At 43.6% G+C, this 16,728-nt stretch overlaps 1 protein-coding gene across 1 annotated transcript in view; it reads left to right on the top strand.

The window, feature by feature from the left end:
• The first annotated feature begins 12,224 nt into the window (after window positions 1-12,224).
• The window catches only part of SLC24A4 (solute carrier family 24 member 4), a 292,292-nt gene continuing 287,788 nt past the window's right edge, over window positions 12,225-16,728 (top strand). The window contains exons 1-2 of the mRNA XM_036735566.1: window positions 12,225-12,381; window positions 14,574-14,684. Of these exons, the coding sequence (XP_036591461.1) occupies window positions 12,225-12,381; window positions 14,574-14,684 (268 nt within the window). The remainder of the gene's footprint in view (window positions 12,382-14,573; window positions 14,685-16,728) is intronic.

Raw genomic sequence — 16,728 nt, 5'->3', positions numbered from 1 at the left:
AACCCATCTGGTAGGTATGGTATATTTTCAAAGCATAATGCATTTTCCTAGTCATCTAGGAATAATTAAGAAGTAGTCCCAAGGTCCAAATCTAGATGGCCACAAGGTAGCAATCCAAGGAGCTTGGGAGCAAAATAAAGTCTGAGTTTAGAACAGCAAATCCAAAGCCCATAAGGAGCTAGGTCAATTATACACCATGGAGAAGGAAAAGCAAAGGGGGAAGCTAATGAGAATTTTTTTCATCCAGCTAAAGGCATCACAACCATAGGCTCAAACACACAATTCTTTACCGGATAAGTCAAATATACAAAAGGCTATAATGTAAATTGTGATAAGTGCACTGAAGAAATCCAAACAGAATCAGGAATAGATAGATTGTACATAATTAGGGGAATCTTGGAAGGCTTCGTGGGAGAGGCGGCACCTGAGCTGAGCCTTGAAGAAAGGGAAAGTCTCCAACAAGCGGAAATGTTGTTGCCAAATATATTATACATAAAACTGAGAATAAAAGAAAGGCGTGTCTAGAGAAGCGATCAATTAACGCATAAACTGAAAGTCTAAAATGTAAGTTCTAAAGTTCATTTCTAGAAAGGGGGAAATAACACAATGAAGAGGCAAAGAGGTGGGAAATGACAGGAAAACATAAGGGTATGGCAAATAAGGCAGCCTGGGTGGAAGAGAGAGTAGGCCCGCTGCGCTTGGATGCACGTATGGGGGAGTGGTTAGCGCTTTAGGAAGATTACGAAGGCACCGACGTAAAGGACAGAGAACGGAAACAAGGACGCTATTAAAATAGTCCAAGTGAGAGATACGGGCCCAAATACACGGTGGCACTGTGAGTGGAGAAGAGGGGACGGATGCGAGAGACATTACAAAACTCCGCTACTTTCCAGGAATGGTTTTGAGCCTGGGTGAGCTTACATAAAAAAGTGAATAAAGTAGATGAACTAGTCCACACTGAGTTCTGATGGGATGAGATACAAGATGACTGAGTGAACGAATGAACAAATAGCATTTTATTAAATGCTTAAATCTAGGCAGCTAGATGACACAGTGGATAGAATGCAAGGCTTGGCATCATCGGAAGAGCTGGCTTCAGACCCTGCCTCTGGCGCTCTCTTGTCGCTGTTCAGTTGTGTCTGACTCTCCCTGACCCCGTTTGGGACTTTCTTGGCAAAGATACACAAGTGGTTTGCCATTTTCTTCTCTACTTCATTTTACAGATGAGGAAACTGAGGCAAATGGGGTTAGGTGATTTGCCCAGGGTCACACAGCTAGAAAGCATCCAGAGGAGTCTTCCTGACTTCAGGCCCATTGATCTATTCACTCTGCCACCTCGCTGTCCCACCTCTGGCACTTACCAGCAAGTCAACCTCTCAACCCCAGTTTCTTTATCTATAAAGTGGGCATAATACCAGCACCCACTTCATAAAGCTGTTGTGAGTATCAGATGAGATAACATTTATGAAAACACTGAGCAAGCCTTAAAATACTGCGTAAGTTAGCTATTATCATTATCACTGTATATTAAGTACTATGTGTAATTCTGGGGATGTACATGAAAAGGCCAAACAGCCTCTGCCTTCGTGGATCTTTTGTTCCAGTAGGAGGAGATAACACATATGAACGAGTGGTAGTCTCAGAGGGTGCTTTGGTTCACAAAGACATAGGGATAGTGAACTACAGGGGAGTCATTTTTTTGGGGGGAAGGCAAGGCAATTGGGGTTAAGTGACTTGCCCAAGGTCACACAGCTAGTAAGTGTGTCAGGTGTCCCAGGCCCTCTTGATTCCAGGGCTGGTGCTTTACTCACTGCACCACCTAGCTGCCCCCACAAAGGAGTCATTTGACCCACCTTTTCCAGAAGCAGCAGGAGTATGCATTTAGTTAATGTTCATGGACCACAGCAAAGGGATGGCCTGGTGGTCTGGGGTCTAGAGGCCAGCTAGATGGAGTGGGTCATGTTGGTTTGTGATGACCGCCTCACTAATCAGTACCGAACATTCCTAGGGTGGTGGTAACAAAGCTGAGTGTGGATGGGTTGGTTGCAGGTTGAGTCTCGTACCGTGGGCAGCATTTCCAGGGTTAAAAGGGAACTTTGGTTGACTGTCTGGTCATGGTGGTGGTGTCACACCTATTCCACGGTTTTGCCAATGGCTACCCCTTCAGACCAAATAAGCAATTATCTCTGCCCGGCTACTCTTTGTGTTGGGAAGATAATTTTTAAAGTAATACAAGATAAATATAATAATAGCTTAATGGCAGCTAGCATCTCTATAGAGCTTCTAAGGTTTGTGAAACACTTTACAAATATTATCTCATGTTATACTCATGACAACCCTGGGAGGTGGGTGATGGTATTAGCCCCACTCTGCAAGGTAAATGCTTTATTATGCCCATTTTACAATTGAGTAAACTGAGGCAGACAACAGTCAAGTAACTTGGCCAGGATCACACAGCCAGTAAGTATCTGAGGTGGCATTTACATCTGGGTCTTTCTGATTCCAGGTCAAGTGTTGTACCCACTATGTCACCTAAGACTGCTATTTCATCGTAAAATTAATGGCTATCATTATCGCCAACCTACCAGGAAACGGAATGATAGGTACACAGAGCTTCAGTGAGCCCGAGAGTTGTTGAATTTTTTAAAAAGAAGTTTTCCCAAGAGATCTGATCAGTCTGTAGACGCGTCTACTCTCACCCGATCGATGAAGTTTAGCCTAGAAATACCGGTTAAGCGCGGCCTGTAGTGACGGTCTGGGGCTCATCAGCAGCGTTTATATTTATCTTATTTACCCAACCAGACTGCATCCTTGCTGAGGGCAGGGAGCCTGTCTTCTATACAATTCTCCCCTTTACCCTTCAGCTGACCAGCACAATGGGGTAGGCTCTCAGCAAATGTTTGTTGGAGGAAAATGAGTATATAAGACTAAGTGAGTGTTAAGGCCCCTTCCAGCTCTGACAATCTGCAATTTCATGAAGGAACGATGCCTATATAGATGGCTGATAGAGATAGTGTAGGGGTAAACAGGCCTTTGGGCCTGGGCGAGGCGGTAGGAAGATGTCCTGAGAAGGACCCCTGAGGTGCGACTTCTAACTGAAATAAAATTGGGACTGATAAGAATTTTTTAAAATAGCCTATAAATAAAAATGAACTTCAAATAAATTGGGAAAAGGAGAAATTAAATCACGTACAAAATAAATTGTAAACAATTTGCCAATTGTTTTTAAAATGTATGTATAAACTTTATGAAAATAATTACGTTGTTGCGCAGTCATTTCAGTTGTGTCCAACTCTTTGTAACTTCATGTAGGATTTCTTGGCAAGATACTGGAGTGGTTTGACATTTCCTTCTGCTTATTTTACAGATGAGAAAACCTGAGGCAAATGGGGTTAAGTGATTTGCCCAGGGTCACAAAGCCAGTTAGTATATGAGGCCAGATTTGAACTCACGAAGTAACATAGTTGTAAAATAGCAATATAATTCTAAAACACAGTAATATAATTGTAACCATACTTTACTACCTTCTATATATTTTCCCTTCTGTGAATATTATCTGATTTTATTGTTTTAATCTATCAAGAAATTCTTGGTCGTCCAATTACCACCCTTCCTCAATACCTTATTATTATATAGAGGTGACCTAAGTTCTCAAAGGCTATGTGAAGGAGATACAGGCTTTAGCAGCTTCTACTAATCTGGAAAGACTTGGACTGATGGATCATCTGTCTGTAACCCAAGAAGTGGCCTAGCTAAGTCTGGAAAAACTCATCCCTCATCCCCATCTATTACTGTGGTTCCAAGGTAATGAAGTTTCCAGACTCAGCAAAAAGCTACAGAAGATTGTCTTCCAAATGCCAGAGGGGCTGCAATTTTCATGATGGAGGGAGCATCCACATAAAAGGAGATAGCTCTCTGAAGCACTGAAGCAGAGCCATAGTATGTGCAAATGTGTTTACTCTGGTTCTGCCTTCTTGTCTCAGCATCACTTCGTGGTAAGTCTTCCCACATTTCTTTATGTTCTTCATACTTGCCACTGGAAGGTCAATTTCTAGCTTTGTCCCATATGGCAGTTCTTCAACAGAGGAAAGTATGATTTCAGTCTGGCTAGTAATCCGGGATACCCACCCAGAAACTCAAGAAGGGAGTTTTCCACGAAAACCAACTTCAGAATATGTCCCCTAGTATCATGTTTAGGGTCTGTGGCAAGCCATAGTAAATCACAAATCTTCACTGGCATCCGATAATGGGAAAAGATGAAAATTGAAAGCAAGAGAAATTGTTTTAAAAAAAATTCTTTTCAACTAAGCTTTTGTACACATAGAACTGAACAAACACCCCTCAGATGATTGGGTGGCGCATTGGGTGGCAATACCTAGTAGGCCTTTGTAGTTTGGTATTGGACCTGTGACATTCGTTGTCTTCAAAGTTTAGTTTTTTGGAGTGGAATGTAAAAGGCCTTTATTAAGCACTTTGCTATGTGCCAAGCATTGTGCTAAGTGCTAGGGACACAAATAAAAAAGCAAGATAGTTTCTGCTTTCAAGGAACTCACATTCTAATTTGGGGAGATGATGTACACAGGAAGTTTCAGCTATAGAATGGGTGGAAAGGTGCAGAGGTCCTTAGGATGCTATGGCAGGACAGATCTCAAAGTCCAGGAGACCAAAGTGATGGGTCAGATACAATGCCCAGGGATCCAAAGGCATTGCATCAGAGCAGATGTAAGGTCTAGGAGTGTACCATCTTATAGAATGTAGCAATGTCCTACTCATTCAAGCAGTGTGGACAGCCTTGTCTTTAGCAATTGTTGGAAAGAGGGTGGTGGCCAAAAGGGGGTGGAGCAGAGACTTGGGGGTATCTAGGCGGAATGGAAGACATGATCAACATCTAGCAAGGAGTCACTTACCCTCTTTGGGCCTCAGTTTCTTCATCCAAAAAATGGAAGAGTTGAATCAGAAGGTCCCCACCAGCTCTGAATCTGTGATCCTATGAATTCAGCCAAAAGAGTCAGTACGGTTTGGGAAGAGAAAGCCTCAAAGATCAGAGTCAATACCCATACATGCTATATAACTAGAAATTCTAGATCTAAAGGACCTGAATCAGATACATAACCCAAGGTGAGCCTAGGAACTAATTTTCCATGTTTCCAGGTTCACTGGTTCAGAAAATGCTTTTGCATTCCTTGAACCTGAGAACGACTTAAAGCGAAATCCTGGTCTGCTGCACTGAGTCATTAGAACTTCTGATGGTCCTTAAATGAAGCAAAATATACAGTTTCAAATAAATCGCCTTTTAAACTGTCAGATAGCATGACTCCATTTGTGCATGTGAAGTGATTCACAGGATTTTTGCTATGAGCTGAAGGCAAGCAGCAATGAAAGAATGGTAAGAATAGGGAAATATTCCTGAAAGGAATGTGAACAGGGACTTTCCATTTCCATTATTTGTTGAAGATTTTGTTGGAGCACTTTCCTCACAACCACCCCTATGATGGGGTTAGTATGAACTAGTGGGGATAAATGACTTATTCTCATTTTACAGGTGAGAATACTGAGGATCAGAGAGGGGAAGTCACTCGCTAGTAGTTGTGTGGGCCAGGAGTCAAGCTCACATCTTCTGATTTCAGGCCCTACCAAAAGACTGGCTAAGGACAAAATTTAAAGAAAGAAAGTTAACAAATCTTACTGGAAATTTTTTGGCAAACAAAGGTAGTCTAGAACGTGGACCACAAAAGATGTAAACTCTGAGTTTCACATTCATAGGACCCTAGAAATTCTCCCTCTCTCCCCTCCTCCCAAAATGCAGATATTTTCCAACTTGACTGTACTCAGGCCCCAGTTACAAGTGTCTTTCTCTTCTTCCCCACACCATCCAACACCCTAGTTGTATATGTATATATATGTGCATATGCATACACACACATACATGTATATATACATCCACGCACAACTGGTGTATTATATATACATGTGTATGTGTATATATAGAGAGAAAGTGAGTGAGAGAGGGAAAAGAAGGAGGAGGAGGGAGAGAGGGAGACAGAGAGAGAGAGAGAGAGAAAGAGAGAGAGAGAGAAAGAGAGAGAGAGAGAATATCCTTTCCTCCCTCACTCTCCTCCCCCATTCAGGTTTTTACAGACAAGGCATTTCATTTTGCTGTCCCAGCACCTAGTATTGTGCCTTGTGCATAGTAACCACTTAACTATTTGGTGGAATGGATTGATTTGAGTAGAGTATAGGGGATTCCCCAAGATGACTCTTTTGAGGTCCTCTCTAGCTCTGAGGTTCCACAAACATTGCAGTTATTTCCTTTGGCCTAAAAGTTTTGCCAAGATCTGTCTGTTAGCCTTCCAGATGGCACTCTGTCTGTTGCCCTACAATTTTCTAGTTCCTCTTCTCTAAGGGAATTACTGAATAGCAGACTGAAGAGAAGTCTTCAAAAAGCACAAGGAGATGAAGGCCATTCATTTCATTTCCACATGAATTTATTAAGTACCTTTTTTTGTCCAAGGCTTTGTTTTGGAATATGCGTTTAATATATGTGTAGAGGCAGCCAAGTGGCACTGGTGGATAGAGCAATGAACCTGGAATCAGAAAGACCAGAATTCAAATTCAGCCTCAGACACTTACTAAGTGACATCTGCTTGTTTCAGTTTCTTCATCTCTGAAATGGGGATAATAATTTTACCTATCTCCAAAGTTTGTTTTGTATTTGTAAAGCACTTTGCAAACCTTAAATCACTGTATAAAGAGTAGTTATAAAAATAATTATTATAGCTGTATTTGTACAAAGGATTACATTTTAGACCAAAGGAAGTGAGCTCATTATGTACGGAGAATAACAGATGACCCCACAAGCAATTAACTGGCAAGTGTTTTTGACACTACCACAATGATACCTCTCTGTCCTATTGTCTAGCCAGGTCTCTTATTATTTCGTATCTGGGTCATTTTAACAGTCTCATAATTCGTCTCCTTGCTTTCCTTTTTCCAACCTGTCCTCCACACAGTTGCCCAAATAATCTTCCTAAGGCACATGTTTGATTCTCCAATTCAAGAAGTTGAAATGTCTTGAGGATTCAATGTCTCTATTCTTTCTAGGATTCGAATATATGTAAGGTGGGAGATAGAATGGATTCACTGAATCATTTTTGATGAATTCTCCTCCCAACCTAATGAGATTAAGTGAAATTGTTCCCCAATCAATTTAATGAGATCTTATGGGGTTCAGAGGCAGGTATGGCTACCGGCACCTTGTAGATTTGGTTTTAAAAATCCTGTCTTAAAAATATGTCTTTTCGAGACTGGGGGGACAGACTCTCATCATAGGAGCCATCCCTCCACTTGGCATAGGCAGCTTCTCTCTCTCTGCCTCTGTCTTTCTTTCTCTTTGTGTGCCAATGTACACCATCCTTTCTCCTGGGAGCAACCGACCATGACTTGTGGCTGAAACACAGCCAGCAGTGTACCAGCTGAACAGCTGGCTTAAGAGGGGAGCTCCTGGGCCCTGAGTTCCTGGCTGACTTCTGCCTCTCTATTTTTTTCTGGGCACTTTATAGACAGAGACTTGAAAGTAGACTTTCTCATCTCAAGAGCTGCGGAACTGAGAGATTTCCTTCAGAAGTAAGTGGCAGAAGCAGACTTTCTTGACCTTTATCTCCCTGATGCTGGTACTTCCCCCAACCAGTGCAGACTGTAACCCATCTATGTCTTTTCATTTTATGTGGGTCTTGTCAGTGTTTTTCTATGCATCTCAGAGAATATCTATTAAATGTACTAGAAGTCTTCTTCTGGCTCTCTGAACATTTGCTGCTACCAGTATAGCATTCAAAACCATCTAATTGTTATCCCTAGCTCTCACTACATAATGGGGCTACGTCCTTTTCCAGTCACATATGTCCAGAATATATATATATGTATATATATATGTATATATATATACATACATACATACACACATGCATACATATATACATACACACACAAATATCTCTTGATACATGTAAGTGGGGTAAGTACAAAGGAGAACTAAAAAAACAAGTACAAGAAATTTGAATACTGATTTCTTCCAGATGCAGGGAGTTGAGGGTGTGTTTGTTATTGGGGGGGGGGAATGGGGAGGGGGAAGGGAAGAGCAGTGAAAGAGAAACTAAGGAAGACTTCATGGAGGAGGCAGAACCTGACCTTTTTTGTGATCACATAATCTTCTTTTATTCATTTGTATCTGTATATCTTTGGCCCTCGGTGAGAAATACCTACAGTAGAGGGTTATCTAAGTAATTTATCTATCCATGAAATAGAGTACAGTGGCCCACAAACACAAGGCCAGGTTTAGAAAAAAGAATCCTGACTCTATGTATGACCAGACCTTTGTTTCCGTTGAGATTACAGTCTGAATGGTAAGCCCTTAGGTACATTAATTAAGATGAAAGAATCATAATTGAATGTTTCTTTTTTGGATAATTTCTTAAAATGGGATACAAAACTATTTTGAATAATTTTAAGAGAAATGGATAAATTTAGCATTGGTTGCTCTAGAATTTTCTATGAATACTTAACTCATTTTCTGCAGCATTTGGTTGAAAAATATTTTTAAAACTAAATTTGTGGAATTCAAAGACTACATTTTAATGTACATACATTCAGATCTCTAAACTCATAGACTTCTAATAGTGTGGGTTCTTTTCATGGTAGACACTATTTATTACTACACTCATTAATTTCTGTGTTTGATACAAACTAAGTCAAATGGAAGAGAAGTTTCTATTGGGCATTATGTCTATGCTGATGATGTGGACACTACTTTTTCTTTTATTTCCCTTGGAGTTTTCTGATACGGTCCCTTGTGTGTCAGTAAATCTGGTATTTTTGTAGGCTACTGAAGTAGTTTTGTGCTGCTATAAATAATTATAGCCTCTGTTATATGTTTTGGAACCATAAAGTCAAGTACTAGTGACATGGCCTCAAGAGGAGGGTGGGAAATGGGTAAATTACTGCAGATAATCAGCATGGAATAACGGAGAGAACACTAGGTCTGCTGTCTAAGGCTCTGAGTTTGAGTCTAGCTTTTTGCCACCTGACAGCTCTGTAATTTGGGGCAAGTCACTAAACCACTTAGAGACTCAATTTCTTCCTCTGTAATATGAAAGTTAAAACAGTCGCATGTTCTACCTCAAAGGTTTGCTGAGGAGAAAGCACTTTGTAAACTTAGAGTACTAGGTAAATGTGAGTTATTTTTCTGAGTTTCAAATGAGACAGTGTACATAAATCATGATATAAATGAGTTATTATTATTATGAAAATTTGAATTGTTAACTATCTTGCAATATAAACATAGGATCTTGGACCATTCCATTAAACTAGGGGAAAAGGACCTTGTTATGAAACCTCTTCTGCAGAAATTTTGTCGCACCATTGTTTATTACAATAATACCATTGATTGAATGAAAACATCATCAGAGACTGTTTTATAATTACCTCCTTTTCCCCTCCCCCCATCATTTTTTCTTAGCCATTTTAAGACTTATAAGTTTGGGTCTATGACTGAAAACACACAGGCACGTGAGCACACACATACAACCCTTGAGAAACAGAAAGACTCAGAAGCTTGAGAAATCTTCATGCTTCTCCTCGGTGGAGTATGTAAAACCTGGTCCCAGGGACTTTTTAGCCAGATCCCTGCATTGGCTTAACTCAGCTTCACCAACAGGTATCCCTTTGGGAAAATGTCTTAGGAGACCAATGCTGATGTTTTCTTGATGGAGTGCTGTTTGTTAGCAAAGTTCCTATCATCTATTTTCACTTCTTCCTCTTGTACTCCATTCTACTCACATGCATTGTGTTATAGGAGAGAGAATCCTGAATTGGAAGGCAGAACACCTAGGTTCAATTCTCTTGCTCTGTCACTTGCTACCTGTGTGATCTTAGCAAGTCATTCAGCACTCATCTAGTACTTTTTATCATCTGTAAAAACAAAGGGTTACATTAAATAGGCCTCTTTCAAGTCTAAACCTTATGATCCCAAATAAGAGGCTAGCAATGGAAACGGAATTTGAGAATACTAGGCACAGGAGTCAGCAAGTTTGGGATGGAGTCAGGTTCTGCTTTTGTTGTTATTTTGTCTGACTCTTTGTGACCTCATTTGGATTTTCTTGGCAGAGATACTGGGGTAATTTGCCATTTCCTTTTCCAGGTCTTTACAGAGGAGGAAAATGAGGCAAATAAGGTTAAGTGACTTGCCCAGGGTCACACATCTAGTAAATATATGAGGCCAAATTGAACTCATGTTCCCCTGACTCCAGGATCCACACTAGTTGGCAAATTTACTAGTTTAAAAACCAATTAGTTTGGCTTATTTACTGTCTCTGGATCTCACCTTGGCATTCCCATTTGTCAGTTAATGGATTGGATCTTAGCATTTAAAGCTGGAAGGGACCATAGGGTTTCATCTAATCCATTGGTTTTACAGATAGGACAACGGAGCCCAGAGAAGTGATTTTCTCAAGGTCACACAGATTTAAGTAAGAGCCAGGGATTTAAGACGATGTCTTCTGATTCCAAATTCCAGTGCTTTTCCCAGGTATCGAAACCATATCTAACATCCCTTGCAGCTCTAAGGGTCTATGATATTTTCCTCATCAACTCCACTAGTTGCTGCAAGATGGTATAGTGAAAAGAGCTTGGGAGATTGGGAGTTAAAGAGGATTTAGCTTTGTATCCCAGCTCTACTACTTACCACCTAGCCAACTGAGACTAACCGCTCATCTGCTCTGAGCCTCAGTTTCCTTATCTGTAATGAAGGTTTCTGGACTAAATTATTTCTAAGGCTCGAATTTCATGACCCTCTGGGATATCTCTGGAAAGGGGTTTGCTCTATAACGTTAAAGATTATCCTAATATAAACTGGTTCTGGGAGGGGAGGGGCACCGATGGTGGTCAGAATGTGCCCTTGTGGGAGACCTAGCTACTCCTCGCAGAAATCTCAAATTCTACATCTGCTTAGAGTAACCAGAGAGAGAGGGGGGGGGGGGGGGGGGGGGGGGGGGGGGGGGGGGGGGGGGGGGGGGGGGGGGGGGGGGGGGGAGGGGGGGGGGGGGGGAGAGAGGGGAGGGAGAGAGAGGGAGCGAGAGAGCGAGCTGCCGCAGGCCGAGGATTGCACAGAAACATTTCATTCCTTTACCCAGGGGGCGGAGAAGGGACTGGGGGGGTGGGGCGGGCGGGGGGGGGGGGGAGATTATTTACATTGGTCACCAGCTAATCCTGGGCGCGGGCGGAGAGAAGCGTGAGGCAGCGAGAGCCCAAGAGAGTACCACGTGTGTATGTGTGTTGTAGTGTTGTGTATGTACAGACACAGAGAGAGGGAGGAGGCGCTGAAGCATCTCAGACGCAGGCGCGAGGATCGGGAACCTTGTGAGAAAGTTACCGGGGGAGAACCGGGGCCGAGGCAGGAGCTGCTCGCCTCCCGCCCCTCCCGAAGCAAGCCGCCCGCGGGCTCTCCAGGCAGGAGTCGCGCCCTGCACCGCGGGCCCGGGTCTCGTTCGGCGTGCCAGCCCGATCCCCGAGCCCGAGCCCCGAGCCGCCCAGTCCCCCGGGCCATTTTACCACCTGCGCTTTGCACACCGGAGGAGAGCAGAGCAGGCACGGGCGAGCCGGTCCGTGGCTAAACTTGAGGAGGATTGCTGACCGCCAGGGGGGTGGCTCCCGGGCGCTGAGCCTCTGGCGCCCGCCCCAGGACCCCTCCCCTCCCGGGGCAGGCTGCGGGGGCCGTAAGCCCGCTGCGATCGTGCCCTCCGGCTGAAGCCCGAGCTCCCCCGGGGAAGCCGGGGCGCTCCGCTCGGCGGCGCCCGGGGGCCAATCTAGCGCGAGGCGGAGGTCGGTCCGGCAGGTAGCTTGTGGGGGCCGGAGTGGACCCCGAGGCTCTCTGGGGAGCCGCCGTCCCTGCAGCCGCCGCCGGCAGCTCCTCCTTTCGGTCCCGGGGCCATGGCTTGCGGAGGGCGCAGCGTGGCAGCCCGGCTCTGAGCGCTCTTCGCACTCGCCTCTTCCCCTTTTGGACTTCTCGCCTGACTTCTCCTCCGGGCCATGAAGATCTTCCGAGAGCCGCCCGCCTTTGAGCCCTCCCTCTCCGCTTGCTTCCTTTCCCCGCATCCGCAGGTTGGCCTCAGGGGTCCCTGCCCATCTCCGACCGCTCCGGACCGCCTGTGCCCGGGCGAGGCGCTCGCTCCGGGATGGCGCCGCCGCCGCTGCCTCCTGCGCGCGGGCTCCAGGGGCTTCTCCAGTCCCGGAACGTTCACAGGAGGCGAGAGATGTGGCTGCAGCAAGTTGGCTTCATCTGCGGGGTGCTGTCCTTGGTGTGCTGCGCGACCAGTCTGCTCGCCAGCCTCGGTAGGTGGAGGAGTGGGAGAATGGCGGGGGGTCGTCCGAGGGGGGCGGAGTTTGGATCTCTGGAAGGAATCTCCGAGGTCACCCTTTGCCTTGGGCGAGGTGCTCATCCACTCCCCCTCCCGGGTTTGTGAGCCCGAGAGTGCCTAGGATTTAAAAGATCTGAAGGGATCTTAGGGATGATCTCGTCCAACTAGGCATTTGTTTTTGCCTTTTGTTTGAACAAAAGGGGAAACCGAGGTTGAGAACTTGAGGGACTTGCCCAAGGTCATACAGGTAGATTGGAACTAAGATCCAACTCCAATGCCCCTCCTCTAACGCAAGGGTAGTTTTGCATTGCCGAGTTCCCTGATATTCTCTAAGTACCACTTTCCCACCACCCCCACACCGTTTGGTACCCGGAGTGTTTGTTACTGTGAAAGGCAAACCTAAAGATGCCCCAACCAGACCTGGTCGAGCTCCAGCAGACGTATCCTGCTGGTAGTGGATCCTAGGGTAGTACCCAGGTGTGAGGACCCTGGCAAGGTGAAAGCTTCAGACAGCGCGTTTATTCCAGGATCGCCTTTCCTTTTGGCTCTTCTTGCCCTACCTGATAAAGAGAACCAAAGGTACCCCGTGCCATCTTCCCCCCCTTAAAGTGCATCACCAAAGGAGATAGAGGGTCTTGGAATGGTCATATTTCATTCCAGAGATTGGTATCAATGTGGGGTGGAAGGTACAGAAGAAATCAGGCAGGGGCAAGGAAGGATGTGCGAATGTGATGCCATTAGCTACATTAATGAATCTTTCAAAGTCCTTGAATGCCATGTCCCAACTGTTCTGTCCCCTATTGTTTGGTGCCCGAGAAAGGCAGAGGGCTATAGCCATTGCCAAGAAGTCAGTCGGTCAACTAGCATTATTAAGCACCTACTATGTGCCAGACACTGAAAAGATCTGGAGAAACAAGTCCTGTCTGCTTTTCAAGGAAGTAATAAGACTCATATAAGGTGGGACACACACTAAGCTGTTATGGCTAGATTCTATTTTAAACTACGTGTACTAGACAATTTGAGGACACTTAGTAAAAGTGGTTCTCTCCACTGCAGACAAAAAAACTAGTTATTTGAATGTCTTCCACTGGAGCAGTCAATGAATACATTGATAATGCTGCTTTGCAGTGTGGATGCATGTGATGCCTTTTCCATCCAGTTACATACTAGAAATAATAAAACACTGAATGGCCCTTAGATGATATATTTATTCCATATCCTCACATCTTACTTAACAGTACTGAATCAAAGATGCTTGAATGGAAAGAGATCTTAGATATTGTTTAGTCCATTTACCCTTTACAGGTGAGAAAATTGAGACCCAGAAAGAAGAATTACTGACCCAGGGTCCCACAATTAGCTAATGGCAAAGCCAAGACTGAAATCCAGGTTTCCTGACACTTGGTCCAGTACTTTTTTTTTTCCACTCAGCCACCCAGAGAGAAAAGATGAGGATTTTACCCTAAACAGAGAAAGATGTAAAATGGTCATTTTAAATATGGACAGGAGTATACTCTCAAAATACTTATGAAAATTTATACAATACTGCCATGTATGTAATAAACTATGTGTGATACAACTCAATGACTGTAGGGCATATTCTATGCATATTCATTAAAAGAATGTACTGCGTGTAGACCAAAGAAATAAAACTGAGTCGTATTTTGCAAGAGTGTAGTTATGGGGTAATAGGAAGGTACTTCTAACTAGAGTAGAAAGGCTGGAGCTGCTGTCTTCTCTCTGCCATTTTACTAGCAGGGTGATTTGTGGCAATTCACAAGAGCAATCTCTGAACCTCACTGTCTTCTCTTTTGCAATGGGAACTATCTCCAAAGGGATGGTGGGAGAAAAAGCACTTTGTACGTTGTAAAGTACCATTGAAATGTGAACGGTTTATTCTATAGATGGGATTCTGGATGACTGAATTTTGTGACTCTAGGGAACGTGCTGAGACATGAAGGAGAAACTGGTGGCCCAGTGGGTAGTGCCAGGTCTGGGGTCAAGAAAAACTGAATTCATTGACCTCTATCTGCCTTGGTTTCTTCATCTGTAAAAGGAAAATAATAAATAGTCTACCTCTCAGGGTTATTTTAAAGATCAATGGGATAATAATTGTAAATGCTTTTGTAAATGTTAGCTGTAATTACCATTATTATTTGTATATAGGACATGAAACAGCTTCCAAAGGCAAATATCGATTACCTGAAGTATGGAGGAACAGAAAGCTGATGGCATCAGTTAATGGAACTCAGGTGGCTAAAAACTGCACAGATCCTGGTAAGAACCGAAAATCATCCCGAGGCATTTAATCCCTTGGAAATCCTGTGTGTGGTATGGCTATGGTGGATAACCACAACATTGAGTTGTGGTAAAAGATTTTTTAAAGAGTAGAACGGTGCCTTTTTGAAAGGTAATCTATAAAGAGTATAATTCCATGTGCTGTTAAGCAACTCAGATACTTTATTCAGCAAGTAAAAGGTCACATGCAAGAGAACAAAATATTACGTTTATTCTCACAGTGCTAAAGGCTAAGCGTTTTCTCCATCCCCTTGTATTTACTCTTGTGTGTGTGTCTGTGCAAGTGTTTGGGGGTTTTTGTCCATCCTTTCCATTTGCCCTTCTCTCCAGGGGCATCCAAGCAGACAATATTCATTCAGAAGCTAAACTATTCCCCTCTCTCGCCACTGCCTTCGTGAATATGTGTGAGCCTACTGCCTGGAATGAACTCTATCTTCGTCGGTTGAAATTTCTTTTTCTTCAGGATCTAGTTCAGGTGAAAATTCTTCCATAAAACCTTCCTTGACACTCCAAGGCACTCAGTTCCCTCACCCTCCACCCCCTCCTTGCTCCACAAAACACACACACACACACACCCACACCACACACACACACACAATATATAGGATGTTAGGATTTAGAACTGGAAAGGACCTTTAGAGATTATGTAGTCCAACTCGATTTTGAAAACAAGGAATCCTGAGGCCCCTCTAGGAGGCAATTTATCCACAGTTACAAAGTTGGGATTTGCACCCTGGCACCATGACTCTAAATACAGTGCTTTTGTCTACTGTCCTGGGGTATCTCTGCTTATCTCCTCAATTTCCTGGGAACTTTGACTCTTTACTTTGTCCCTATCACATTCTACCTTGTATGGTACAACAGAAATATTGTCAAATTTGGATTCATAAGGACTGGGGTCAGATACCAGCTCTACCAGTTACTAGCAGTGTAACTTTGGGCAAGTCACTTAAGCCCCAGTAAGGGGCGGAGGAGGCTCGGACCAGATGGTCCTCTGTGGTCCTCTCTAGCTCTAAATCTCAGATGCTCTAATTTCTCCTTACTCCCACTTGTATCACCCTTATCTGTATACACACCATATCTGTTCTGATAGTTTGAGAAGAGGGATGGTTTCATTATTGGGACTCACTCATTATTCTCTGGCATCTATTACAGGGCATTGCATATAGCAGATGCTTGATAATTATTTGTTGAATGCCGCATCAGAGTGGCATGGTGTCCTCTATAAAAGACTAGATGTTTTTGGTGGATAGCCTTGGTCTCTTAAACAATTTAATTATTGCATAACTAAACTTAAAAATTGATCTCTTCATCTCATACTGTTGGGCTGGCTCCGTTATTAAGGCGACGGTTGATTATTTCTAAAAATAATAATGGTTCAAATTTTAGAGGGCTTTATGGTTTACAAAGTGCTTCCCTAAGTAGAGGTAATGTCAGAGAATCCAGACAACACAGTTGATCACCAGCATGTGCTGGTTTTGGCTTCAGGAAGATCTGGGTTCAAATCCTATCTCCAAGGCTGTGTGACTATGGGCAAATAATGTATCATTCTTTGAACCTCAATTTCTCATCTTCAAGATAAGGCTAACAATACTTGTAGTATCTGTCCCAGAGAGGGTTATTGTGAGGTTTGAGCAAGATAATACATATGCAAAATTATACAAATGTTATTATTGCTATTCCCAGGCATCACATTGTTTTCCTGAGGCGGGCTTTACCTTAACTTCTTCAAGACAGAAGGTATCCTGATTTTTCATAGAGAAGGAGTCCACAGGGAGACAGTGTGGTGTAATTAAAAGAACACCAGAATAGAAGTCAGGAATCCTGGGTTGTCGTCCCAGCAAAGATGCTACCTTGATGTCCTATCAAGGTAGGCCAGGTGCCCAGTGGTTAGAATGTAGGCCTGGAATTAGGAAGATGTAAGTTCAAATTCTGTCTTAAATATTTATTACGTGTTACCCTGGGCAAGTCGTGTAACCTCTGCTTGTGCAAGTTTCCTTAATTTTAAAATGGGGATAATAAG

The sequence above is a fragment of the Trichosurus vulpecula genome, chromosome 8, assembly GCF_011100635.1.
Source record: "Trichosurus vulpecula isolate mTriVul1 chromosome 8, mTriVul1.pri, whole genome shotgun sequence".
NCBI classification, from domain to species: Eukaryota; Metazoa; Chordata; class Mammalia; order Diprotodontia; family Phalangeridae; genus Trichosurus; species Trichosurus vulpecula.
This window is presented reverse-complemented; position numbering and strand designations above follow the sequence as displayed.